General features: G+C 31.7%; 1 protein-coding gene across 1 annotated transcript in view; it reads left to right on the top strand.

Annotated features, from left to right (window-relative positions):
* Positions 1-105: 105 nt before the first annotated feature.
* LOC129225309 (neuroendocrine convertase 1-like) overlaps positions 106-27111 on the top strand; it is a 141653-nt gene continuing 114647 nt past the window's right edge. The window contains exon 1 of the mRNA XM_054859900.1: positions 106-333. Coding sequence (XP_054715875.1) covers positions 163-333 — 171 coding nt within the window. The 5' untranslated portion in view covers positions 106-162. The remainder of the gene's footprint in view (positions 334-27111) is intronic.

Raw genomic sequence — 27111 nt, 5'->3', positions numbered from 1 at the left:
GTACAGGGGGAGTAGCAGTACTCCACAGATGGCACTATTCTCAGCCTCCGCCTGCCAGCACCTACCCCTGATAACTTGTTGATATCTTTTCGGAGTTATCCGCGTTTCGGTCCGGACAACCTCCCAACCGCTCCGGAGACAAACTGGAGAAATTGTCTGGAGATGGGAATGGAGTTCGTTTTATGGAGTTTATTTTTCTCTGGCTTTTGTCTCCTTGTCAACTGCCATGACGGCAATGGGCATTTTACTAATGATTGGGTTGTGAGAATAATTGGTGGAAAAGATATCGTCGATCAACTAGCAATGGAACTTGATTACACAAACTTAGGAGAAGTAAGTTGACAAGTTTTTGTATCTGTTCTTTATTGAACAATAGTTTTTCCCCCAATAAATTAATATAGCTCACATTGTAAGATGGTATTTTTTTTTTAAATGTTTAATTATTCATTTTTTTTGATGCTGCTTTCTTTAGTGTAAAAGGTTTTTGCTTTTAAAATATCATTATGTTCACTCAAACTGTGTCCATTTACGTTTTCTGTTATATTTCCAAGAAAGATTAATGCTCACACAAAAATAACTATACATAAGTTATGAATTTTCAAACAATATTAAAGAAAATTTCCCATATTATCTAAAAAGAATATGATTTTTTAAAGTTTACCATTCAAACGATGTTGATTTAATTGGTCATTATATTTTCCACATTTTGAACCATAACAAGCACTTTCACGATTTTTATCGGTGAAAGTTTACCTTAAAAGAAAATAAGGTTTTTTAAAGGCTTATTTAGCAACGAAGACTTATTTACCTTAAAAGTAAATAATAAAAGGATGTATGGCAGGAAATCTCTGTGTTGTACAAGCCTTTTTCTCGTTTATGTTTCGTGACTAAACGTTGTGGCTCGTATGAAATAATATTTCATGAAATTCTGCATGATGATACACTTATATTTAACATTTTCGTTATCTGGAAAACAGCTTTTATATATATATATATATATATATATATATATATATATATATATATATATATCATTGGCGTCGTCAGATAAAATTTATTGGGGGGGGGGGGACCAACTTTAACACTGCTAACAAGTTGCTTAAAAAAAAACTATATATATTTTTGTATACATAGTAAAAATGGATTAGCAGTGTCATTTAATACATAATCTTAAAAACTGAAACATCTTGATCAGCATATTTCACACAAAATAAAGAAACTTTTCCTAGCCAGCACGTGTGATAAAAGTTACTGTGTTTGTTTTCCTCTCAGCGATTTTTTTTCTAATGAAGTGTTAACACAAGGCAACAGGATTAAATCATTTTTTGTGTATTTTGAGTATAGTTAACCTACTGAAGCATAGTTTTTAACTCAGAAAGGAGGGGTCTGGGGGTTTTTCCCCCGGAAAATTTTCGAAATTGTTTTATAAACTCAGTTTTAGACGATTTTTGGTGATGTTTGAGAAAAGAGAGATTCGGGGGCCGTCTCCGGAATTTATTCGAAATCGAAGTTTTAAAAAGACGATTGTAGGCCATGTTTGGGAACAAACAGTTTTTTTGAAGTTGAAGCTCCGAAAAAGTTGAACCCAAACTTTTTTTCGAAAGTAGAGGTCTAAACAAGACGAAAAAACTTTTAGACGCTCTTTGGCTGAGAGGGAAGGTTCAGGGATCTTCGGAATATTTTCACAGTTGAAGCCTGAAGACGTAAGTTAAGACGCTCTCTGGTTGAGAGGGAGACGCTCTCTGGTTTTAGACGCTCTTTGGTTGAGAGGGAAGGTTCAGGGATCTTCGGAATATTTTCACAGTTGAAGCCTGAAGACGTAAGTTAAGACGATCTTTGATAGTGGGGACAAGGGCGTTTTTCCGGGATTACTATGAGGGCCTTCTCCTGGTAGTTTTTCAACATTGAAATTGTAAATATGCAATTGTTGGCTATCACTACTGACGTTAGGGGAAGAAATGAAATTTGGAAAAAAAAAATACCTTGCTTTCTTTTTCCTGCTGCGAGGTAGTTTAGGCTCCTGATTATAATAAACAATTAGCAACGCTTCAGCAGCAATTCTTTGCTTCTCTGCTTTCATTGCAGACAGTTGCTTTCCTTTTGTGCAAACGAAGTTCATTTTGACTCAATTATGTAATAGCTAACATTTCTAAAATGTATTTCGCAGAATATATTATGTGTTATGTAACTGTGCATTATCGCCCTTTTTTGGAACTAAAACAGTGATAAGTTCTCCCAAAATAATGGATTTTATCTTTCCAAATTCAAATTTTTATGGGGGTCCGACTCTCAATTATTGAGGGGGTCCATACCCCTCGGACCCCCCCGGCCACGACGCGCATGATATATATATATATATATATATATATTCATGAATAAACAATCTAAATAAAATCGAAGATGCAAAACACAAGAACATAGAAATGAAAAAGGTGAACCAGGGACCAACACTTTCTCAAGGGGAGGATTGGTCCCTAAGTTCACAAGGCCCTTTCTGTTTAGCAAGAGGGAAGGTCCCAATAACTTGCTACCCTCCCCGAGAGCCTTGGAGGAAAATTGAACAAGAAAACATACCTGGAAAATAATTAGAAAAAGCGAATTCAGGCGAACCATCAAAAGGAAGAAACAATCAGAAAGTAGACTTTGAAAAAGATATGATCTGCACGTGCCAGGCATACATGCAGTTAAGACACGGCTTACTGATTGTTTCTTCTGATTGTTTCTTCCTTTTGATGGTTCGCCTGAATTCGCTTTTGTTAATTATTTTCCAGGTATGTTTTCTTGTTCAATTTTCCTCCAAGGGCTCTCGGGGAGGGTAGCAAGTTATTGGGACCTTCCCTCTTGCTAAACAGAAAGGGCCTTGTGAACTTAGGGACCAATCCTCCCCTTGAGAAAGTGTTGGTCCCTGGTTCACCTTTTTCATTTCTATGTTCTTGTGTTTTGCATCTTCGATTTTATTTAGATTGTTTATTCATGAATATGTTTGTACTGTTTTTGTTTCTAGCAGCTTTGCGCTGGTATTACAGTGCATTTTAGTATTTATTCTTTCATTTTTTTCAATGCCTTTGAATTTATATTTAAAATATGCATCTCATGTTGTGTGTATATATATATATATATATATATATATATATATATATATATATAAGACGTTTGAAAAGACTGCTTTAAAGATTCCTCAGCATTACAATTTAATTTCTGAAAAATTTTAATGTATCCACACCAAAAGCTTAAATGTTAAACTTTTCAACGTTTTCCAATTGTTTCAAACTCAAATAATCTATATATATAAAAATGAATGTTTGTCTGTATGTCATCCATGAACTCAAAAACTACCCGGCAGATTTGGCTGAAACTTTCACCGTTTGTTATTTTTGGTACTGGGAATGTTTATAGACCAGTTCGAAAAAAAAACCCGATCGATAGTTCCTTTTTTATTCCAATTTAAGTCACAATCCATTGGATAAATACGAATAAAATTATCGGCTGCAGAAATTAATTCGCGTGAAAGATCTCATTGATAAGAAGTTAGCTGTTGCCATTTTTCTTGAGTTTGAACAAATAAATTCTTTCTTTATTGTTTTATGGCTTTTCATGCAACGGGGGGGATTTAAAACTTTTTCTATTTGATATTTTTAGCGATTGATTGATCTTGCAAACTGCGTGAGTACAAAATTTGAGTATAGTCACGGCTTCACTTGATACCTGGACCGATTATTATGAAAATTGCTATATATATGTATTTTTCCACGGAGAAGGTGCATAATATGCTCATTGAAGCCACTCGCCACCAGGTTGCACTGCAGAGTAGCAACTTCTGCCCCGTTCAACCGATTGTCATGAAAATCAGTATAATGATGTATTTTTTTTGTTGGTGTAGCAACGCGCGTCGGGTACAGCTAGTCCTTTATACAATATCCAAGAGTTCTAGACTACCTTAGCGCGCGAGTAACTAACATTTTTAAATATTATTTTATCTGATAAGTGTTTAAACTGATTATGGTGAAAAGTATGAGTAAATTCAAGAGCTAAAACAAAAACAAAACTTGACTATTAAACATTTTTCCTCAAAACAGTTATCAATGAATTAGTAACTTGGGTGAAGTAATTTTAAGGTACCCCTTGCTCCTCTCTGTTGAATAATTTCGGAGTGAAAAATAGAACACAGGTTCCCACATTCTAGTTACCATATGTTGATTTTAATTTTTTTTTTCGATCAGAAGGTTTTACATACATTACTTTAGTTTGTAATTTGTTTCATAATATTTATGCTGACGTGGAATAAAGATTAAGAAAATCTGATCTTCGACCAGGTTTTAACAATGATTTCTCTTACCAATTATATAAAGTAAAATAATGAAAATTTTGCAATTCTGAAAATTAAGCTGAAATACGTTATTAAGACAGTACTTTCCCCTAATTAATTGACTTATATAATTATTGGTGGTTAAATTGTGAAAAGATATTATTCATGAAAGTTTACCTCTGTTATAAAAGCGTTGTAGATGCGACATAATTTTCTATGCCAAAGTTTGGGAGTTGTTTAATTTTCATGACCATTGAAGTTCTTAAAAGGAAAATTTCAGTTTTTTTTTTGGGCCAACAAATAGGGATGAATTTTGATATGTTGATCAAGGTTGCCTGAGTATTTTTGCAGAAGTAGTTCAATAAAACCAAAAAGGATCACAGGACTCGTATCTCTCACTAACAAATGTGATATATTAGCCGACATTTACCGAGCGAAGTCAGATCAAGAAACAATTTTGATTTCTCAAAAATTAAAAATATAAAGAAATAAGAACACCCCCTTTGCTTCAAAAACAAATTTTACATGAGTCATTTTCCAAAATGTAAAAATGGAAGATATTATTAAAGTAGTCTTTTATGGATATGTCATAAGAAACGCAACGGACTCAGAAGGTATTTTCATGGAAACTCATTACTGGTTATGGAAAATTAACCATTTTCCAAGTTTTGGCACAGGAAATTATGCCATGTCTACAATGCTAATCTAACCGAGGTAAACTCACCACAAAAGTTCTATCCGTTATTGTCAGTTAAACACCATACAGCTTAGTGTTATAAATGATTTTCAAGCAATTTAATATCATGTTAAAAAATTTAGATATTTTTGTGATTTATTAACCCTACGATTCCACGAATTTGAAAGAAGTTAGCAGGAACTAATGCTTACTTTCTAAAACACATTTCTCTGATATATTTTTTAAATTCTTTTATTGATTTATTTAATCAACAATTGAAAAAAAGCAAATGGGAAAACTAAACGATTAGTGAAACTTTCATCTTTCTTACAAAGAAACTTGAAACATTATATTTAGAATATACAAAGACGGAGTGAAACTTTAGGGGGAAAAAGTTTTGAACAAGATATTAAACAAAGCAGTTTTTAGTGTTACGAAAGGGGAAATGATGTAATTATTCATGTTTTACATGTAATTTTTTAATTCTGTACAGAAGACATGATACTTTCTGATGACTAAAAAGGGTTTGTTAAACAAATAATAACTTAATTCCGTAAATAGCATGTAACCCCCTTGATCATTAAAATAATTTCAATGAAGAAGAGAAGCGTTATTACATTAAGAAATTCATGCATTAATGATAACTATAACTATTATCTAACAATAAAAAATTATGACTAGAATGTAAATACTACTGGAAATTGTGTTACGTACTGCTGGTGGAGAACTAAACTCATATTCATATTGAATTGAGTAGAAAAAAGTCTACTGAAGATGAGTAAACCTATTGATTACAATTTTTATTGCAATGATGGAATTTACTACTGCGTTCTTTGCCCACGGGAAATACTTATTATTTCAACTGTTCAAAAAATTGAAGCGGTTCTGAGTAATTATTTAGAGTTTTTAGCGGAAAGAATAGATTAAACATGAGTTCTGCACGCGGAGTCTGTGAATAACAAACATTCTGATTTAACCGCATCGGCTTCTAAGCAATTCAATTTATATATCTGTTTCATCACTAAGTTCTCAACCTGTTTCATTTATAGGGAAATCTATGGCAAAGTGAAATTGTTCAGATGAATGAGATTTTTCAATGTGTACAAATTGGAAATTTGTTTTGAAAGTTACTGTACATAAAGATAGAACATTATATTTTATAATAAAACATGCGTTGAAACAGTATTTTTTATTTTTGTCAGCAAATTTGCGAGAGAAAAAAAAAAAAAGGAAAACTTTCCTTTTTTTTTCATAAGGCAAAGTGAAAAATAGGATATTTTTTGGATCAAATATTTTCTCTTCGGTTATAAAAAATATTTTTGGTCAAATGAATCAGTAAATAAAAGATTGAATGAGAAAATGAAAAGACACCGAAACAATAAATGAATAATTCAATAAATAAATAAACTAAAATATCTCGAAAGATGATTGAGTGAGTAAAAGAGTGAATGAATAAGAAAATTAGTGAATGAATAACTAAACGAATTACTAAATGAAGGAATGTAAATGAATTAATTAATAAATGAATACGTAAGTGATTTAGTAAATGATTGAGCGATTAAACAAAATAAATTATTTCCCTTTACCACATCCACTTTGCCCCGCATGTACTTGACAAATTGTACAAAATATTTAAATCTGAAATAAGTTTAATATTAACTAAGGAAATACTTTCCCGAATATTAGAAGGTCTCAATTAATATTTAAAATGTTAATACATAACACGAACTTAATCGTTTTATGATGACAAAAATAATCTTTGACTTTCAACAAAATATTACAATATGAGTGCCAATTTTTTGAAAATTGCCTGTATTATCATATGCTTTAATCCTCGGCGGTAGTTTTTTCCTGACTGGAATAGACTACATGTGTTACTACATAGTTTAAGTATTACCAGATAGTGGGCGCTAAAAGCAGAGTAAATATTTCCCCATTTCACTTTGCCCCACATTTCCCTACTTGAAGTTTATAACGTAATAATCAAATTTATCACGTCGTTTATTGCCCACTGGAAGTATTTATAATTCCGACAGTTAAAAAATTTAAGTGGTTCTAAAATCTTTTTGCATTAGGAGCAGCTTAAATAAACGAGTTCCGCATTTAGAGCCTGTGAATAACAACGGTTTTTTAATTGTCAACTGGAAATATTAATAACTGTAACAATTTAAAAAAAACAAGGCGGTTCTGACTAACCTTTTAAAGCTTTTAGCATCGACAACAGATTAAATACGAGTTTTGCGGTAAATACGGTGAATTGCCATTAGTGGGCGTTCCACCCACATTTTATCTCGCCGCGTTTAATGCTTTTAACTTGCTTTTTCTGTGCGGTACAATAATCTCTACTGACATTAACGCTTTTCCCAACATTAAGATATATAATGACAGATCTTGTAGATTTAGATTATGATACGAATATAGCTCAGACAAGTGGTGTCAGGAAATTGCTTTTCAGTACATTTTTTACCATTTCCATTTAAATAAAGTATTGAAATTTGACTTATTAATGGATAAAATGATAAAAAATTGCATATTTTCTGGCAAAATATCACTTTTTTTTAAAACTTTAACATCATGTATGTATTTACTTTAAGCTAATTAGAATAATAATAAAAAATTGAAGTGGTATTTAATTTCCAAATAATAATAACAATAATAAAAACAATATTAAAAATTACATATTTAAATAAATAAATAAAATACATAAATAAAAATCAAGAATTATATGAATATGAATTATACTAAAAACTTCAATAAAAATTTCATAATGAATACGTAGGTCGGGCAGAAAAAAAAATCTTTTTTCGATTTTTGATGATGGGTAGTGCGGAAAAAGTACCATTGTTGGAACTAAGTGCCCATAAGAAATTAGAAGTTTTTAAGATAAGTCTTGATTTGTTATAATTGCGTTGAAATTTCGTCCAAATGCTGTTTTCTAATGTTCTAAGCAAAATTTGCAAAAAGAATGTTTTCCTATTTTCTTGCCTCAAATGCGAAGAAATTTCGGCAATTTCCTGATTTTTTAAAGTGTTAAATACATTTTGTCAAAGTGTAGAAATACTGTTTTCGTGGCTTCATCCGAAATAATTTCATAGTTTCTCAAATATTATTCCTTTTTCGGGTGCTTGGTGTGTTTTAAATTTCAAATTTATTGCCATTAACATTTAAAATATGAAATATGCTGTTTGAATACTTGATACAGCTCTCAGTTTACTTTGCGTGAGAATCAATGTAAAACAGTCCAGAACTGACCAGAGAAGAGGTGGTCGTAATTTCGGCATTTCAGCACTTTTATTTTCATTTCAGCTTTATTTTCATGGTCACATATCGTCGCCTCAGAGCAACAGTGGGATATCTTAGTGTTATTTCTGGGATTAGATGTCTTAGTGCTGCTCTGAGGCGACGATATGCTCATTGCAGCTTTTGCGACTTTTTAACTATTCTATCCACAGCTGGTACAGGACCTGTAAAACAGACTTTTGATTCCACAAAATCGGTTCTGATACTTTGTTTCTTTCAATTTCTTCTGACAACAGATATTTCAGATGTTGAGACTTGCTATTGGGCTGGGAACCAGTCGATGCATTCGTAATTTTCCGTATTATTAAAGTTCAGAACCTTTAATTTCAAAACTCTGCTGATCTCGATTTCTTCCTTGAAAACTTCAAACTTTTTTGTTGTTATTTTACATTACATACGTAAACACATTACGTTGAATTTCAGGAAGATAAAACAATGATTTTAATAGCCTTATGAAATTTCTTTTTTCATATGCATTTATGACCAGGTGTGGTGTAAAGTGGCCATAATTAACAAAAGGATGTAAAACCATCGTAAATAACCATGATATTGAAAAATACTACCCATACAACTCTTGTAAAGAAATTGACTTTATTTAAATACATTATAAATATTGAAAGCTTTCGAAAAATGCCTCAATCTAATATTAACAATCAAACTAAAATTTAATTACTTTCTAATCAGATAAGATTAGTTTTAAATTTCTACATTTTTACTTTTTTTTTAAATAATGCTTTTTTTTCCTTACATTTTTCTTTTTAGTAATATTTTCCAGGTAAAAAAGCTAACGCTTATGCTAGTACCCATTTTTACAATAAATAAATATATAAAATAAATAAATAAATATATAAATATTTAAAAAAAATAAAAGGGAGAGAATATCTCGAAACTTAGAGATGCCTTCGCAACATAACGGTGTTTTTTCCCCCACTAATTAAAGGGATGTTGCGAACTTCCACCCATATTTATCTGTATGGTATTTGTAACGTTAAAAGCATACACATGCATGCAAAATTGTAGCCATCAGTTTCGAGGAAAACAAGGAGTTTCATTATTAACGAATAGGATATGACCTTATGGATTGAATTTTTTCTATTGTTCAGTTATTGCAAATTGAAGATTTGAAGTAATTTTTAATAAAATTATGACAGAAGTCTTTATCAAGTTTGTTTCAAAATGTATTTCAATGTTTTACAGTACTCGATGGTTTTACGTAACATATTTCATAAATATTTTGGGGAAAAATAGTCGTCCTAATACGCGTAATGCAACATTTTTTAAAAATCTACTTCTTTCTACAAAAAAGCTTGTTTATCAAATCAAATAAATAAATAAGTAAAAAAAAATAAAAATAAATAAAATAAATAAATAAATTCCTCAGAGCTTTGAATTTATTGTAGCATTTTTAAATAAAAGTCGGTGTAAAAAAAAAAAAACCCTGACTGAGTGCATAAAAGAACAAATAAATTCAGTAAATTTACGAAATATACATTAAATAAAGCAGAATAATGCTACTAATAATAAAACTAATATTATTAATAGTAATGATGATGCTAATAATAGTAATAATAATGATGATGATAACAACAACAAAAACATTAATAATTATTAGAATAACAACAGCAACAATAGTAAACATTAATATTATTTATTATTATTATTATGCTAATTTGCTAATTAAATTAATTATTGCACAAAATACATAACGAGGAAGAATAATAGGAAAAAGGTCATATTAATTAGTTCATAATGTGAATATTCATATGAATTAAAAATATTTTCTAAAAATATTTATTCAACAAATAAATCTAATTTCATAATTTTCTCAATTTATTCGAATCGCTAGACTGAGTAAAGTTTGCCTTTTTACTTTTGGTATGAAAATTTTCCTTGATTCCAAAACTTGACTTAGCTGAGACAGAAAAAGATCTTAATTAAACGAAGACTTTCTCATGCACGAAATTAAATTGATGACTTTTTTTGCTTCAAAATTTGTTACTATTTCTTTCTATGCTTTGAAATCTACAGTCATTAATTCTCAAAGCATGTGAACCGTAGTTAATTGCGTAGATTTCGCACTAACCAAATAATCCTTGAGCTTAAATAAATAAGGTGATATAAATTATGCCAGTTTAAAATAGCTTTTATTAATCGTGTTTTGAATAAATAATAAAAAAAAAAATAATTAAAAAGCTTTAGTGTGGTTTGTATTATTTTATTAACTGTGTGGTAAAAGATACATGAAGAACACAGGTAACGATTATACAATTGGATTATGAACATTGATGCGTTAAATATTTCTGTGTAGAAAACAGTAGTTATTTTTCCTTCGATGTGAAATTGTACTTTACTGTCATTTTAAATGTCAAGTTTTTCGAATTGTAATTGGGTATGCAAAGAAAACCGCTCTGTGCGCAGTGCCCAAAAGAGTTAAACTGACACTGAATATAATTTCGCACCATACATTCTTATTTCTTATTAGGAAAACAAAGCTAATGAAGCTCATAAAATTAGGAATAAAAAAATAAATAAATAAACCCTTAAATTTTTTTCTGATAAATTGAAAGTTTTCGTTGTCAAGAATTGTAACCAGGTGTTCACTCTATGTTTCTAAAAGCTGCAATGTTATACCAATTTTAACTCACTTTTTCATGTTTTTTTATTCGTTTTAAATATCACAACAAACATTATTTTATATTTTAAAGACATCGCAGGAACTAACGAAATCAACAACTTATCGTCAGTAGCATTGATTGTTTAAGATTATTTTCTACACTATTTCAGGTGTAATTTCTTTTGTGGTAACGCCTAAGAAGGTTAAACGCACGCAAAAAAATCATTAATAGCAAACGTTTTTAAGACAAGTTGAATAAAATGGACTTCTTAGTCGCCTAATTAACTTTTTGGTGGATGTTTTAGATTTTCAAGCAACTTTTGGCGAACTTGGAATATGCCAAATTGACGATAAATTTTCCATCTAGCATTCATTAAGAATTTTTTTACAGTGTGATTGAACTTTTTGGTTTTATTTGTTGCCGAATTTCCTTCAACCAAAGAGCAAGAAGAAATATATTACCAACGAAAAAAAAATTAACAAAAGAGTTGGAAAAATAACTACGATCAAGTGAGGACAATTAGTAATTCGGGGATTGCCCAAAAAATACTAGATACTTTTTTCATTCTGCCATGATGTAGAATAAAATTAGAACACGAACTCTATTTTTAACAAGCTAATATTGTTCTCTTGCATCAATCTCAAAATAACAAAGCAGTGTCATTGATTAGACTGATTAGAACACAGTGTTTTGCTATTGTTGGATCCAATTGAAAGTGCGGGGGTGAATACTTATAAGGGCTCGGTATCCACTTAATTTCCGCTTGATGTACGAAAACGCGTGGAGTAAATACGAATGGCAAATTTAATACTTTTAGCAGTGTTGCTCTAATTGGATAGGCTTCTTTGTTAAAAAAAATATTGCTTTATTATTAAGAAAATTTTTTGTAATTTCATTTTTGTTGATTTTGGACTGCATTGTTTTTTGTAGCAAATATGCTGTAAACGTGTTTTCCCAGGGGAAACAAAAAGTAAATAAATAAATAAAGCAAAATAAATAAGTAAATAAAAAAACCCCTTTTTTAAAATGCTTTTTTCCACGGTTGAAGGTAGATAAACTGTCACACTTATAAAAAAAATGATAATCCATCATTATGCATTGATTACTGAAAAACTGAAATTCAACTTAAGTTCCAAAAACATTGGTAGTTAAATCAAGAAATGGAAGTGAGAGCATTAACAGATAGATATAGGAATGAGTAAGTAAAGTAACACCGCGTTATATCGCTCTTGTCGGGAGAGGGGGGAAGAAAAAAAGGTGTAAGAGTAAGGACTCAGCTAATGTACAAATTAATGACGTGGGAACTAACAAAAAGATTAGTTTATTATCCTATTATGACGATTATCTAAATGAAAAAAAAAAAAAATTTTTCTTTTTAAAATGCAAAAATTAAATTAAAATATTTCCATTGTTTTATGTTGGAAAACGAATCGAAAGCGAATTTTCATGCAGGGAAAATATACTAGTTTTGTTCGTTAACTAAAAAAACAAAATAGTTTTTTTGAAAAATGTCCCATTTCTTTTCTGTGACGTCAAAAAAATTTTTAAGTATAATTTTTCGTGAGACAAAGTAAAAGTTGCGCGATGTATCCAAATGAGCGATATAAAGAGGCGCGATAAAACGAGGGGTTACTCAATGTACATGCACATTCATTTTACACAGAACAAGTTAGAGTAATCTCATAAGAAGCAAACAGAAAGCCAAAATTTCATATTGCATCAGTCTTCAGATAAAGGTTTCAAGGTTACATTATTAATGATGTTTTAATTTGAATTAGGGACTAAAAGTATGCGTGAATAATAACAGGAGAGAGTGTTGCACCTTGGGACACTTTTCAGATTTTAATTTTTAATGTCAATTATTTGAATCAAATTTGAAATCTAAAAGTCACATTAAAATACCCCAAAATACTTCTATGCAATATATTTTTTTAAAAGTCGGACAGTTTGAAAATAAAATGTTGCCAGCCATTTAAAGTAAAAGTTCCAAGTAGTCCCAAGGTACAACATCCTATTGTACCTTGGGGCACATCCTGTTGTACTATGGGATAGTCTTCATGAGTCAGGAAACAGCCATATACAGTGGTGGTAAAAAAAATTGCATCACCCGCGAAATCCAAATATTTTTAGCATTTATTAGTAATTATGAAATATTTAACGGTTCTCGCATCATATAACACGAATTGGCATCGGTACATGATGCAAGGTATTGCGTAAGATTGCATCACCTTCTAACTGTATAAAAAAACCAGTTGAACGTTCGACTCATTCATTGACGACCTGGACTTATGAGTTGCAGTATGTCAAAATACGTTCAACTGACATCACAAAGGAAGAGTGTTGCCGTTGCATTGGTTAACGAAGGATTGTCGTCAAGTTCCATAGCAAAAATAATAAACTGTTTGCAATCGACTGTCGTTAGACTACTGAATAAGCTAAAGAGCACCGAAAGCACATTAAGAAAGAGTGGCAATGGTCGTCCACGAATATCCAATGCAGCGCAGGACAGGTATTTGATACGACTCAGTCTTCGGAACAGACAATCATCTTCCACAGACCTTAGAACAGCATGGGAAAACGAATTGGGTGTTCACGCATCCACGTCTACTGTACGAAAACGACTGTGTGGTGCGGGTTTGGTAGCACGTCGACCACGAAAGAAGCCATTGTTGACCAAAAAAAAAAAATGAGGAAACAGCGTCTAGACTGGGCAAAAGCTCACCAAGGGTGAACTGCCGATCAATGGAAATCAGTTGTGTTTTCGGACGAGTTCAAATTCAATCTGCATGGTCCGACGGACAGCACACAGTTTGACGCAGCAACGTAGAGGCATATCATCCCGACTGCATTCATCACACAGTCAAGCATCCCGTATCCCAGAAGATTTGGGGATGTATTTCTGATCAAGGAGTTGGTGGGCTTCACTTTGTGCAAGGAACAGTAAACGCTCAGGTATATGTTGGCATTTTGGAGGAGAAATTGCTTCCTACTATCCGAGATCACTTTACTTCAGTTCCAAACGTCATTTTCCAGGATGATTCTGCTCCGTGCCATAGGGCAAAACTGGTATGTAACAATTTAAAAACCTTTATCCTGCCATTAGACTTATATTGACATGGGGTTAAGTAATTTTTTTCTCTAAACTCACATGCAGGTTCAGAAATGTTAAAATGAGCATGGGGTCAGCAATTTGCCTTGGCCCGGAAACAGCCCCGATCTAAATCCGATCGAAAATTGTTGGAATAGAATGGGTGTAGAAGTGATGAAACATAATCCAGCATCACTTGCAAAACTCCGGAAATCAATAATTCGTGTCTGGCTCCATGAACTCAGTAAAGAAAACATTCAATCAATCACTCATCCGTTCTATGCCTAGTAGAAGTCAAGCTGTCATTAAAGCTAGAGGCGGACCAACAAAATATTAGGTTATATTATATGATTTTCAAACATTTCCATGTTACTTTTGTTTATTTTTGAACAGAAAGAGTGTTACAATTAAAACCTCTACTTACTTTTTCGTCGTCCACTTGACAACGTGGATGCATTTCACATTGTACTTGTTACAGTTTTGGCCATTTCCATAAATAAAGTAAACAATTATCGGATTCTTGCTGTTAAATGTTTATTTTATAAGTTTTGCAGAATTTCACATACATTCATCGTTAATCGGTGGACCAAAACTACCCACACATCTCATTGTTGTGAAACTGCGAGGGTGATGCAATTTTTTTTTACCAGCACTGTACTTAAACAAATTTTGCACCAGAAATTTTTTTTCATGGTAGTGAATTAAATCATGAATATTTAATAATGAATAATGAATTATTATCTAACATTAAATGTGTTTAAAAGACTGCATAAGATTAGAACATTGTTCCATGTTCCTAAACATATCTTAATTAATAATAACCATGCATATGTTGTACCTTGGAAAGTGTATTAAGGTACAAAATGTTTGGCTGTCCCAAGGTACAATCACCACGTGGTTTAAGAAAAACCAAAATGATGGTCAATCTAGATGCACTATCATTATTTTCTCATTAGCAAATTATTTAAAGTACTTCTCTTTTATAACAAAATAAAATTCAGTTGATTAAATTTACAATTACAAAGACAGAAACTGAAATAAAAATGGAGAAAATATGTACTTTTGAGTCATGAAATTTTCTTTCTCTCACAAAATGGTCAATTTTACTCATTTGATGCTGATTTTTACAATGGCACCATTTAGTGGTGCAGGTTACTATTAGAGATTACTAAAACATGGCTGTTAAAAATAGATTCTTAGAAATTAGCCGTGTCACTAGGTACAAGCGTCCCAAGGTACAACACTCTCCCCTACATAATCTACATAATGAGCAAGAAATTTGATACTTGTTATGTAATTTTAAAAATCCTAACTTAGTTTTCCTGTTGAAAAAAAAAAAAATCAAACACTTTTTCTTTTCAAATAATGCACAAAAACTACTTTTCGCTAATAATGTGTTATACACATGAGGAGAATATATTTTACTCTATCCAACCCACGGAGGCGAGAGCTCCGTAATGAAAATAAAACTCCATTTACGGAAGCAGTAACCAAGAGTTTCAATCACTAGCACAATCTGGACCTGACAAGGGCTTATTATCTGAAGCTTAGTCACGGGCCTTTTAAACAACACAAAGCAAAGAAGCGTAAATGATCTACTGATAGAACAAGGAAAACGTGAACAGATGAGGGATCTCTTTGAGCCGTCAATTACGATTCGATGCTTTGCTTAGTTGCATTTTAATTAGTCAAAAGTTTGTTTTTTAATTCATAGAATATTCTTACAGAAAGAGAATTTATAACCGTAGGTGTAACTTTCTAATTTATAGATATCGTTTAGAATAAAAGAAAAGTAAGTTGAAATTTCAGCTGAATCTGTTCCCGGTAATAAATGATTCAAAATTTCAGAGCTACAAAATAAATAAAATAAAATAAATATAATAACATTCTTGATAATATTAATAATAATATTACTACTAATATAATAATAATAATAATAATAATAATAATAATAATAATAGTAAGAACAGCAATAATAATAACAATAATAATAATTATAATAAAACATAAATAAAAAAGTAATAATAATAATAATAATAATAAAAATAATAAAAAAATAATTTTAGAAATAATAATAACAATAATAATAAGTACAGTAACAATAATAATAAAAATGACAATAATAGTAACAACAGCAATAATAATAATCTCTACATAGTATACAATGAAGTCTGCAAAAAGCGTCTGTATGTTTGAACTCGCAAAACTCGAGAACTACCCGGCCGATTTTCTGAAATTTTCACAATTTGTTCTTTTAAGCTCTGAGAAGGTTTTCAGGCCAGTTCGAAAAGAATTCGATGAATAATTCTTTTTTTATTCCAATTTAGGCCCAATTTTCACGTAAGTTCCCGAATATGGAAGTGAAAAAATACTTGCATATATTAATATTACATATCGTTGGAAAGAGTATAATTTTCCACGTTCTACGCAATTTGTTTCAATGCTCTAACTTACTTACGGCGGGAGTTATTTGCATTTTTAGCTCGAATTTGTTTAGGCTTAGATGAAATTTAGGCACTACTTTCTTCATTAAATCTATCAATAAAAAGCGAAGGAATTGTCCCACAGTTTTCTTTTTGACACCATTCGAAAGAGCTGCTTTTTTTACTCCAGATCTAACTCGACCTATGGTCCATAGTTCAACCCTCTATCTCCATTAGAAAAAAAGTTACAAGCGAATTAAATGAAGTTCAAAAATCTGTTCTCTATTCAAGTTTTTAAACATTTTATTTTGCGTTTCCACGGTAACGCTTTTTGAATACATTGTTTATTTCCATCTTTCTCATTTTCAATTCTTAAACTTATTTTATTTTGTGTTTCCATGGTTACGCTTTTTAAATCCATCTATCTCATTTCGTTTTAATTTCTTAAGAGTATTTTAATAGTCGGACCACGGATTGTATGGAAAGATAAACATCCGTTTTACAGCTGGAAATTGACGAATCATCATACGCGCATCAAATTTTTACTTTTCCCCTTTATTCACGTAGATTCGTCATATCTGGACATTTGAAAATTCCATGAATCCGTGGTTGGACAGTATCTGTCGTGATTGTTTGGAGGGGAAATTTTGCATGATGGTTTTTGAGCAATCACGATTGCTTATTGTTCTCATTTCACCGTTTTTGGTGTCCGTGCCTTTTTCAGCTTGGACCAGGTGGCCTCTGCAGCATCACTGCCCACCGTCCTGTGCAGGCGCGGCTCCGAGCACTGCCTCCTGGAATCCGTTTCTCCTGGTCGATGACGTCCATGTCATACACACACACACACGCTCATTCCCACACACACGCTCATACACACACACACACACGCTAAGACACACACACACGCTCATACACAAGCCTTTACACAAATACACACACGCCTACGTGCATACACACATGCCCACGTGCATACACACAGTTCTACGCACACACAAGCCTACACATGCACGCACACGCGCCTTCACACACGCACACAACTATACACACGTAACCGCCCTGGAGGAGGGGCAGGCTTGGGGGGACAGGAGTCGTTTCTAGAAACAATAACCCCCAATGGGCAGGGTCCTGTCGCAACTCGTGATTGCGAAAAATATAATTTGAATTCAAAATTTAAGAATTCAAGTTAATTTAATTTAATTTTTTTTATTTTATTTATGCCTGATTGTTGAATATACGTCACTTGACAAAATTTTTGTTTTCAAAGTAGACCGAAAAAGCCGAGCAGCGCAGCTAGTAATATTAATAAAATAATAATAATTAAAGTAAAAATAACAACAACAATAAAAATAATGATACAAATTACAATAGTTACTATTATTCTATTTTTTATTGTTATTATTACTACAACTATTGAAACCATAGCTTCTAGTAATATGGGTTTAAAAAGGATAGTAAATTTGCTAAGGTCGATGTTTCAAAGCACAGTTTATTCTTTGATGCTCTAAAAAAATGCTCAGAAATAAAATGATCTAACAACGAGAAAACACCCTCCTATATGAATCAAGCTCGTAATAAAAGTGAAAAATTACTGAAACGATTTATTCGCGTCATAACTAAACGCAGCTTTATGAAAAAAGAAATCCCGTATTATCAACTTTATAAAACATATGTTTCTTAATATAAAAGAAGGGACAGTTTTTTACTTCCTGTAACATTTAACTGTAGATAAAGAACATACTTTGCACACCATTGCACACAAGAAAATTAGTCATTTATCCAGTATTACAGCAAAATAAGACACAGCTGTGACACTAGTAGCTTCATTCAACGTCGCACGGCTGTTTTTGCGGTATTGGAAAATTTCAACTCCTTACATGTGTGCTAGCATGTGAACTGTAAATATATCGTTCAAGTGCAATGCAAATTTTGTTATCCAGTCAGTTAGGAACGATTTCATATCGTAGAAATTTATTAGTGCCATGAAAATAAATATGGAAGTGTTTGTTTGCTTAAAGCGGGAAATATTGAATTTTCTAGGGATTTTTGCATAAATTTGTTCTGCTCAAAATAAGATCAAGACTTTAAAAATTTATCTCGAAATCATAGAAATTGCTTTTGCCCAAAATTGCTAAGAAAACTTAGATTTCTTACATAGTTTATAGTGATATGTTTACTTAAACGTTAATGTTAGATATTATTGAACGAACCGAGGGTTATGATTTTTGATTTTCCTTTTTAAAGGCCAAGTATCCGATCAATAAATTACCTGGCACTCCGTTTTTAATTATCCAATTCAGCTAAAAAAGTCTTTTAAGTGTGTTTTGGTGCTAATACTATGCTTTAACTGAAATAAAACTTGAAAAGTAGTGGACGGATTTACTTGAAATTTTGCACGACATTCCTTTTATGTTAGAACAACGCACATAGTTTTTTTATCCCCGAAATTCTAAGCATTTTGCAAGAATTAATTAAATACATTACTGTCTGACTAATGATTTATATCTATTTTTGCCCATTGTTAAGCGAAAGTTGAAGTAAATAATTTACCCGTTGTCAAAGAATAATAAGAAATTTAGCTCCTTCACTCATCTAATATCTGAAAATTCTGCATTCGATTTGATTTCTTCGACAAAATAATGAGACTACAAAATGCTATTCCAAACTGTTGATGAAATGGTGAAAATATACAGCAAATATGCCGCCCAAGAGATCTAAAATGTAATATTGGCAAAAAACAATTTTTGAGAACTGCCGCAAAACAATTTTTGCGGCAAACCTAAATTGGCACACGAGTTGTAATGCTGTTAGTAGGATTTGCGAAGCCCTCACAGTGCTGCCAGGGAAGGTTTACCTCAACTATTGATGTTCGAAGCAAAAAGTAGAAACTAGTTTAGATATCCACTTAAGAACCTCAATCTAACGTCAATATACAAAAGGGTAAAAGAGCAAAGAAAAATCTTAATATATATATTTCTTCTGTGCGTGTGTTTGTAGTTATAAGGCTTTTAAACGGTTGGATCGATTTTGATCAAATTTTTTGTGTGTAATTAAGTTGATCCGAGAATGGTTTAGAAGATCTAATCGGAAACGTTCTTGTTAATTAATTAATTAATTAAAACATTGGATGGTTGTATCTCCCAAATCATTAATACTTATTTTAACCTATTGATGAGCGAGAACTGAAATAAATATTTAACTCGTTGCCAAAGGACAATAAGAAAGCCTGCTTTTTATAATGAAATTTCCTACTGTGATATGTCAATTGAGCATAGATCAAACGTATAGAGAGAGAGAGAGAGTGAAGCCTTCATTTCTTGAAAACAACGATTTTAGGTCCCGTGATGTATTTTAAATTAAAGTACTGGAAGAAATTGGGTTTCTTTCACTAGAGAAAGGTTTCCACGCAAAACTTGTCTTCTGTCGTCGTAGTTGAACCATGTGACCGGATCGGTACTTTGGGTTTTCCTAGCAACATTTGTTTCTCGGCTCCCATCTGAATTTTGGCACCAATGGCAAGAATACGTTAAGGATTACCAAACTAATCAGTACATTATTAAGGGAAAAGATGGTGGAATTTAAAGACGAAACAAATTTTATTTTCTTCCAGATAAATTACAGCAGGGTAGTTATGTACACAAAAGATCAGCGCAGTGGAAGATTTTTATCTTTGGTGGAAAAAAAAAAACAAATTCGGCAATATATGAAGTTTTAATAGTTTTCGTTCAAAAGATCGGACCGCTAATCGATCCGAGTCACTCACTGATCGGCAGGATTACATTAACGTGATGGTTTGGTGACTTTGGCCATAAACAATAGATTTGCGTGATCAATTGTTTACATTTTAAAGCTACTGTTAATGTAATTTATTGTATTCTTTGTTTATTTGGCGAAATATTTCAAATTGCAAAGAATTGTTTTTGGTTTTTAAAGAGTGTTTAGAGTCATTTTAGTTCAAGAATGTGTTTATTTTACATCGGGAGGGGGGGGAGAGTGATTTTCGCTTATTCAGGGAACTGTTTTTACCTTTATCATTTTTCAAACGTTATCCCTTCGATTGTTTTATTATTTTTCATGTGGGGGATGTTGCAGTGGGATTTCCCATTTGTTCTAGATGGGTAGTTAAGTTTTTTACACTTAATAACTGAGGACGATTTTTATTCTTTGAGTATGGCTGAAGGAACAAACCATACAATCTATGTAGATCTTTCAAATACGCGCGAAAAAATAGTTAATAAAACGACTGCTGAGTGGGCATTAAATAAATCAAGTTGTAATAAATATACGCATTCTGACACCAAGCAGCTTAAAACATTTTCTTTTTACTTATTTCTTTCAACAAAGCTGTCCAAACACTTGATAGTTTATTGAAATTTAGCAACTTTTCAATTTACAAAGTTTGAACAGAACAACGTCTGTCGGGTCCTCTAGTATATATATGTATTTCTCTTACTAAACAAACAATCGCAAGAAAAAAAAGATACTGAGAGATTGATTAAAAAAACTGAAACTAGTTAAAGCAAGAAAACCATTGTGTACATTTCGAGTATGATTGTACTAACCTGGACTTCGATTGGAAGACGAAAACAATCATTAGTGAACTTGAAAGAAGGTTAGTAGGTACCTTTCAATTTGCATAATATTCTCCAAAAGTTTAAATAATAAAAATGAAAATAATAGTAAATAAAAAAAAAAGTAAAGCTAATGAGTTGACTACTAGAGATTCTTTTTGTTCTTCAGAAAAATTAAAGACGAAAAATGATTTCAAAACAGTTGTTGAATATTACGTAGGTTGAAAAGAAAATTTCGGCAGAATAAAATAACGAAAACCATTAACTTACCAAAAAAGAGCTTTTAGGATTATGAAAACATTCTTTCCGGGAGCAAATCACATAAAATAATGATTTCTGCATGGATTTCAGAATGTTCTGAGGAAGTATTACCGAAAGAGATCGTCGTGAAAGGTGGATTGCGATAAGATAAAAATAAGTTGAAATGGAACATCATTATACTGGAAATAATAAGTATACGTTTGCTTGTGTTTGCTCAGAAGATGAGTAATTAGTTTCATTATAGAAACAGGCTTCTGATATCGATTGTGAAACTACTGAAAACATGAAAAAATCTCGAAATACATGTCTCGGGAGAAAACAAAATTGAAATTTGACTTCCAAATGCTGCAAGCGATTAATATTATTTCTAAGCAAGAGTTTTTTTTTATATGCTACAAAGGGGAAACACTATTGATGGTTATCAATTATTACAATGCATTTATACTAGGGTTTCCAATCCCACGCCGATTTCAGTTCCGCGGGATTCCGGTATTATAAAAAGCCAATCCCGCGGGATCCCGGGACCCCGCGGGATTGACTTTTTTCTCCAGAAAGTTAGATTTTAATGTCCGTTAGAAAAAGTTTTGCTTTTTAAGAAGAACTATTGTTATTACTTAAATGATTAGTTTTCTCAAATTCCATACACCAATTGTAGAGTACTACAAATTCGTTTGGTACGCAAAAGTACGCCCCCAAAAAGTTCAATGCGTATTAATAAAGTATCGCTCGTATGGGATGGGAAAGATTTTTGCGCAAAAAATAACGCACTTTATGAAAACGCGTGATGTGGCTCCACTACATTTGGTTTTACAGAGATTAAATAATTGTAGACATTTAACAAAAGATCCCCAATAAACTTTATCACTTTTCTAATGGAGGTCATGGTTAATTTTTGTTCAACAATAGTAATTTTTTTCGGACATAAACGATCTCTATTTGATTTGCGTATCTCGCTATATCCAACATAACTTGCACGCCCTTGTTTAATTAACGTTGGTCATTGTATAAGCGCATTTGATTCACTACAGCGGGGGGGGGGGGGGGGGGACTGATTGGTTTCATCAAGTTTTAGCCTCAGTAAAAGTGCTGGAGAGCATAAATGTCAGGCTTTTCACTACTTTCTTCTTAGGAGAAAAAGATTGTGCACTTTTAGTAAGTTAAAGATTTTGAATGCATTCCTTAAGCTTGCATAAAAATTCCAATACTGCATTTTAGCTTAATTTAGTGAGTTTTGCTATGTGTAATACACCTTCCTAATTTTTTAATGTTTTTCTAAAGCGCAATTTTCTGGGATTAAAATTTTAGTGATGGTTTTCGAAAACGTTTGCAATTTTTACGCATATCCCCTCTATCTGATCGAACGAAAATCGAAACCTCGAATGAGAATACCAATTCATTCCAGGAGAAATATACTCCATTCTCATTGTGTTCTTAAATACTAAACAAGCCGTTCAACATATGAGACAAAGTTTTTCTTGCTCTTCTTGCAGATATACGAGGAGGGTGATTCAAACGTCTGATGATGTTTATGAAAAATTTATGATCTGATGCTCATTTAACTCGAATATTCGACACGGTTCTGTAAGAATATTTAAAAATGTTGCACATGGTGCATTGTGCACTCCTGGTCCAATTGATATAATATGGGAATGTCTTTTATTTCCTTCCATTAAATAATGAAAACTGTGACAGTGTCCCCAAAACTTAGTTTAGCACGCTGTAAATAGTTGTTAAAAAAGCTATTACCTGAACTTAAGCGTAATCAAGTAGATTATCTAATAGCTGAAAGGTACTTTCAAAATTCAATCTTCAAAACATGAAAATTCCACAAACAAATATTGTAATAAGCGGGATATTCCATTATCCGAGAACAAAATAACAAATCACTTCGGCTTGGTACATTGAAAATGTATTACATTAAGAGGGATATTCTTTTAACCGATATTCTAATAGGGGGGCTCGATTGTGTAACTATAATTGTTTTTATTACATTTTAAAAAACTTGCTAATAAACTGCCCAATTTTTCTAAGAATGATTTAAAGTCATTTATTGCAGAAAAGATTAATTAACATACCTGCCAACATTTACTGGGGAAAAATCCAGTAGGTGATTAAAAAATTGAGTAGATAATTAAGTCGGATTTTTCATTTTTATTTAGGGAAGAATAGGAATTTTTCATTATCCTTCTAGGTACAACCAAATGTTTTTTTTTTACATTATACAGTAAACACCCGATTATCGGCGGTCGGATTATCCGCGGGCCTTTTCACATTTTATTTTATCATTTTTTTTAACGGTCATTAAAAATTTTTTAAACTTATGATTGTGTTACTGTTCGTTTTTAGCTTTAAATGCGTATCTTTTTTTTACATTTAATGTTAGTAGATGCAATGTAGCAATGTTTTTAGCTATAACTTAAATGTATGTTTGAGTTTTATTTATATTTTTTAGCTATTGTATACAGTTGTAATGTTTTTTACCCATTGTTCGGATTATCCGCGGTTTTCGCTTATCCGCGTTTACCGTGTCACCCTATTCCGCGGATAATCGGGAGTTTACTGTATACATAGTCAAAAAAAATGATCCAAATCCAGAAATCTCCTGAAAAAACCAGTATAGTTGGCAGGTATGATACATGATTCATATGAAGTATAAAGTTACATTTTCAGGCAACCGGAATAAGTTGAAAAAATGTTTCTAATCGCGACAAGAAGCGTTAAAAAGACCGCGGCGTAATTAATCATATGTAAACAAATTAAACTGAAACATTAAAAATGAAAAGTATTGAAAAACGACTTAAAACTTTTGCAAAGTTATTTCTCAGTCCGACTTCTCAAGCTTTATTTATTCTGTTTGGATTAGTTTTATCAATGATCAATCCGACTTTAAAATCCCTCAAAAGAGTGTTTATTCAAGAACTGTAACTGACATTTCATGGAATTGGATTAGCACCCTTCTTGAGCAAACGCCATTTTTAGGAAAAAATGCGCCCGCCGTCCGACATTATGGATTATCTATTACGTCATACCGTCCTAATGCCTTCCAGATTAATAACTCGATTCACAAGTAATCAAACCTAGCAATATGTCTTCGTTTCTATGCGGCTGTATCAGGCATGTCTAGATATAGAGTTTGGACGAAAAGCCTTCATATTTTCTTCTTTTAAACCCACACAGATTATTAAAAACTTCTCAGACTTTACAAATACTTAAGTACAGTACTTTAAAATTTGGAAAATAATCTTTTTGTGATGTTTTTATTTGTATGATGAATGACATTTCAGTTAAAAAAATTAATGTTATGTATAAAAGCTTATAATGTATAACTAATTTTAAAAAGAAATACATACAATATAATATAACTAATTTCATTAAATACAATGTTTTTAATAAAAATTTCTGTTAACCATTCAAGGTAAAGTTGACGTTTTTCTCCGTTTAACAGTAGAAAACAAAGGAAAAAAATAGGTTGGTGGAAAAAATCTCTTTAAAATTATTCTTCGAATTAAATTTAAGACGCGTATTTCTGTGCGATTCATTTTCACTTGTCGTATGGAGTGATATAAATCGTTGAGAAAACTAGTTTTATATAGAACGTTAATGCATATCAGCACCGGTAGGGGCTGCAAGGGGGGCACTTTCACCAATGTCTTTTAAAAATAAAATAAAAAGAAATAAGTTTAAAAAAGTAGAATCAATTTAATACTCTTTTAAATGTTATTATTTTTTAATTTTTAAAAATAATTATTCATTTTAAACAAGTGAAATAAAATTCATTTTAAGGCAAGGACAAATTACAATATTCTAAAAATTTAGTGATCACGGAAATAAAAGCCATAAATTAAATATTTTAATAAATATAAAAACATATATCTCGGAGTCGTTTCCGAAATTTTTAAAGTATTTTTTTCTAAAAGAGTATGCTTAAAAACAAAAGATCTGACTATTTTTTAAATAATTTGACTAAGTTAAATATTAAAAAAAAAATTATTCCTAGTTTACGCTTCTGCCGATGAAATGCCGTTCACTGATGCCATTCACAGAGCACAATATTTAATTCGCTTCTTTACTCACATGTAATGGCAACGATACGGTTGATAGCAAGCGAGAGCGCAATATTTAATTCGCTTCTTGATTATCATAACGTGGAAACGCGGCAGACAGATGCGCCAAAGTTCATCATTTGTGACGTCATAAAGACCACGCCTTATTTTCAAAATTGGTCAGTTAAGAAAATTTATTAAAAATTAAACGTTGGGAAAATGAAAGTTTTTTTTCTCGCTCCATGTTATTTTCTTCTTCTTCTTCTTTTTTTTTTTTTTTTTGCTTATTCTATCAATTTTAGTGACTAAAAGTGATATTTTTGACTGAAGGAAACAACCTCATTCACTTAAAAATAAATAAGTAAATAAATAAATAAATAAATAAAAATCGGTTAGTTGAAAACTTCGGATTATCGAAGGGGATAAAAATGGACACCCGGAGATCGCAGAAACTTTCAATCTGGGTTTTCACATGCATGTTGCACACGAACATGTGTAAAATAATTACTAGGTTTGGCGTGTAAGTTACATAATACTTAAATTATAAACAATTTGTTCAATAAATGTTACACAAATCAGAAAATGTAATGTAAATTTAATAATATGTATTATGCTTACTGTGTATTAAAAGTAGAGAAAGTGCAGTTGTTGGAGTCAAATTAAATTTCATTTTTAAAAAGCGACAAGATATTTGCATGATTTGACGGGTCTCCGTTGTCCGCAAAGAAACGTATATTACGTTCGAAGATAAACAAGTTTTAACACAATGGTGTGGTCTCTGCAGTCGTCGGAAGTGTCTAGAAAATGTCATATGCATTCTATTGACTACTCAACATCGCCCCCTCTTTCAACCCCCCTCGATTCTCTCCGAATACTTAACAATATTTCTCGTCTTTACAATTCCAAGAAATAGCTTCGGGACAAATTCAAACGTAGGAGAAGGTCAAAGAGGATTGATAACATGTGATCACAAAATTGAACAATGAATAAGCTTTGGGTCATTATGAATGCCATTGGGCCTATGCGATTTGAGTTCGAAAATATTCCTACAGTAATGAACTACAGTAATTAGAACAATTTGGTAACTGACTGACAGTCTGGTATTTATTCACATTTCTAAATTCCCTTACTTATCCAAAGCAAAAAAAAAAAAAAAAAAATGTTATGCAGTAAAACCTAAAAATTAGTGTATTGTACACAAAAGCATTTGCTATTAGGCCTAGACCAGGCCTAGTATACTCCCACCAACTTAAAAGTTTCCTAAAATTACACCATATAAAAAGTTATTAGAAAATATGGTTTTAAATTGTTTATTTTGATGCGTAAAACCAAGAGCAGCACTATTCCGTGGTTTTTAAATTCCTTTTTTGCACATAAAATACTCTTTCAGACTATTCTTAGTCGCTTTAGGACATCTTTTCTGTTATATGTTTTACAAATTGAAATTAAATTTATAAAACTTTTATATAATCGTAGGAATATTAGTAACGTTTTTTCTTTTTAAAAAAGTCAATGCATCCCCCCCCCCCCAAAAAAAAATGAATTCTCATTTTCCTGTAATAGCATAAGAAACGCGGTTCAGTGAACATGGATACCGTTTCAGTAAGGTTCAATTAAATTTTTGGAAAAGTGAAACGCATTCAATTTACAAAACACAGCTAAAATATTATGGAATGATATTCTACCGCTACTATTCTAAATACAAGAGCTGAATTTTTGAATTAGGGAATCAAATTTTTTGCATTCGATTTCGTCTCATCCGAAAACTTCAACATAGAATTATTCAAACTCATTTCGCATGTTTAGAGGGATTCTCTTCATTTAAGAACAG

This window comes from Uloborus diversus, chromosome 6 (genome assembly GCF_026930045.1).
Source record: "Uloborus diversus isolate 005 chromosome 6, Udiv.v.3.1, whole genome shotgun sequence".
NCBI lineage: Eukaryota > Metazoa > Arthropoda > Arachnida > Araneae > Uloboridae > Uloborus > Uloborus diversus.
Note: the sequence above shows the minus strand (reverse complement) of the source record. Positions and strands in the feature narration are given on the sequence as shown.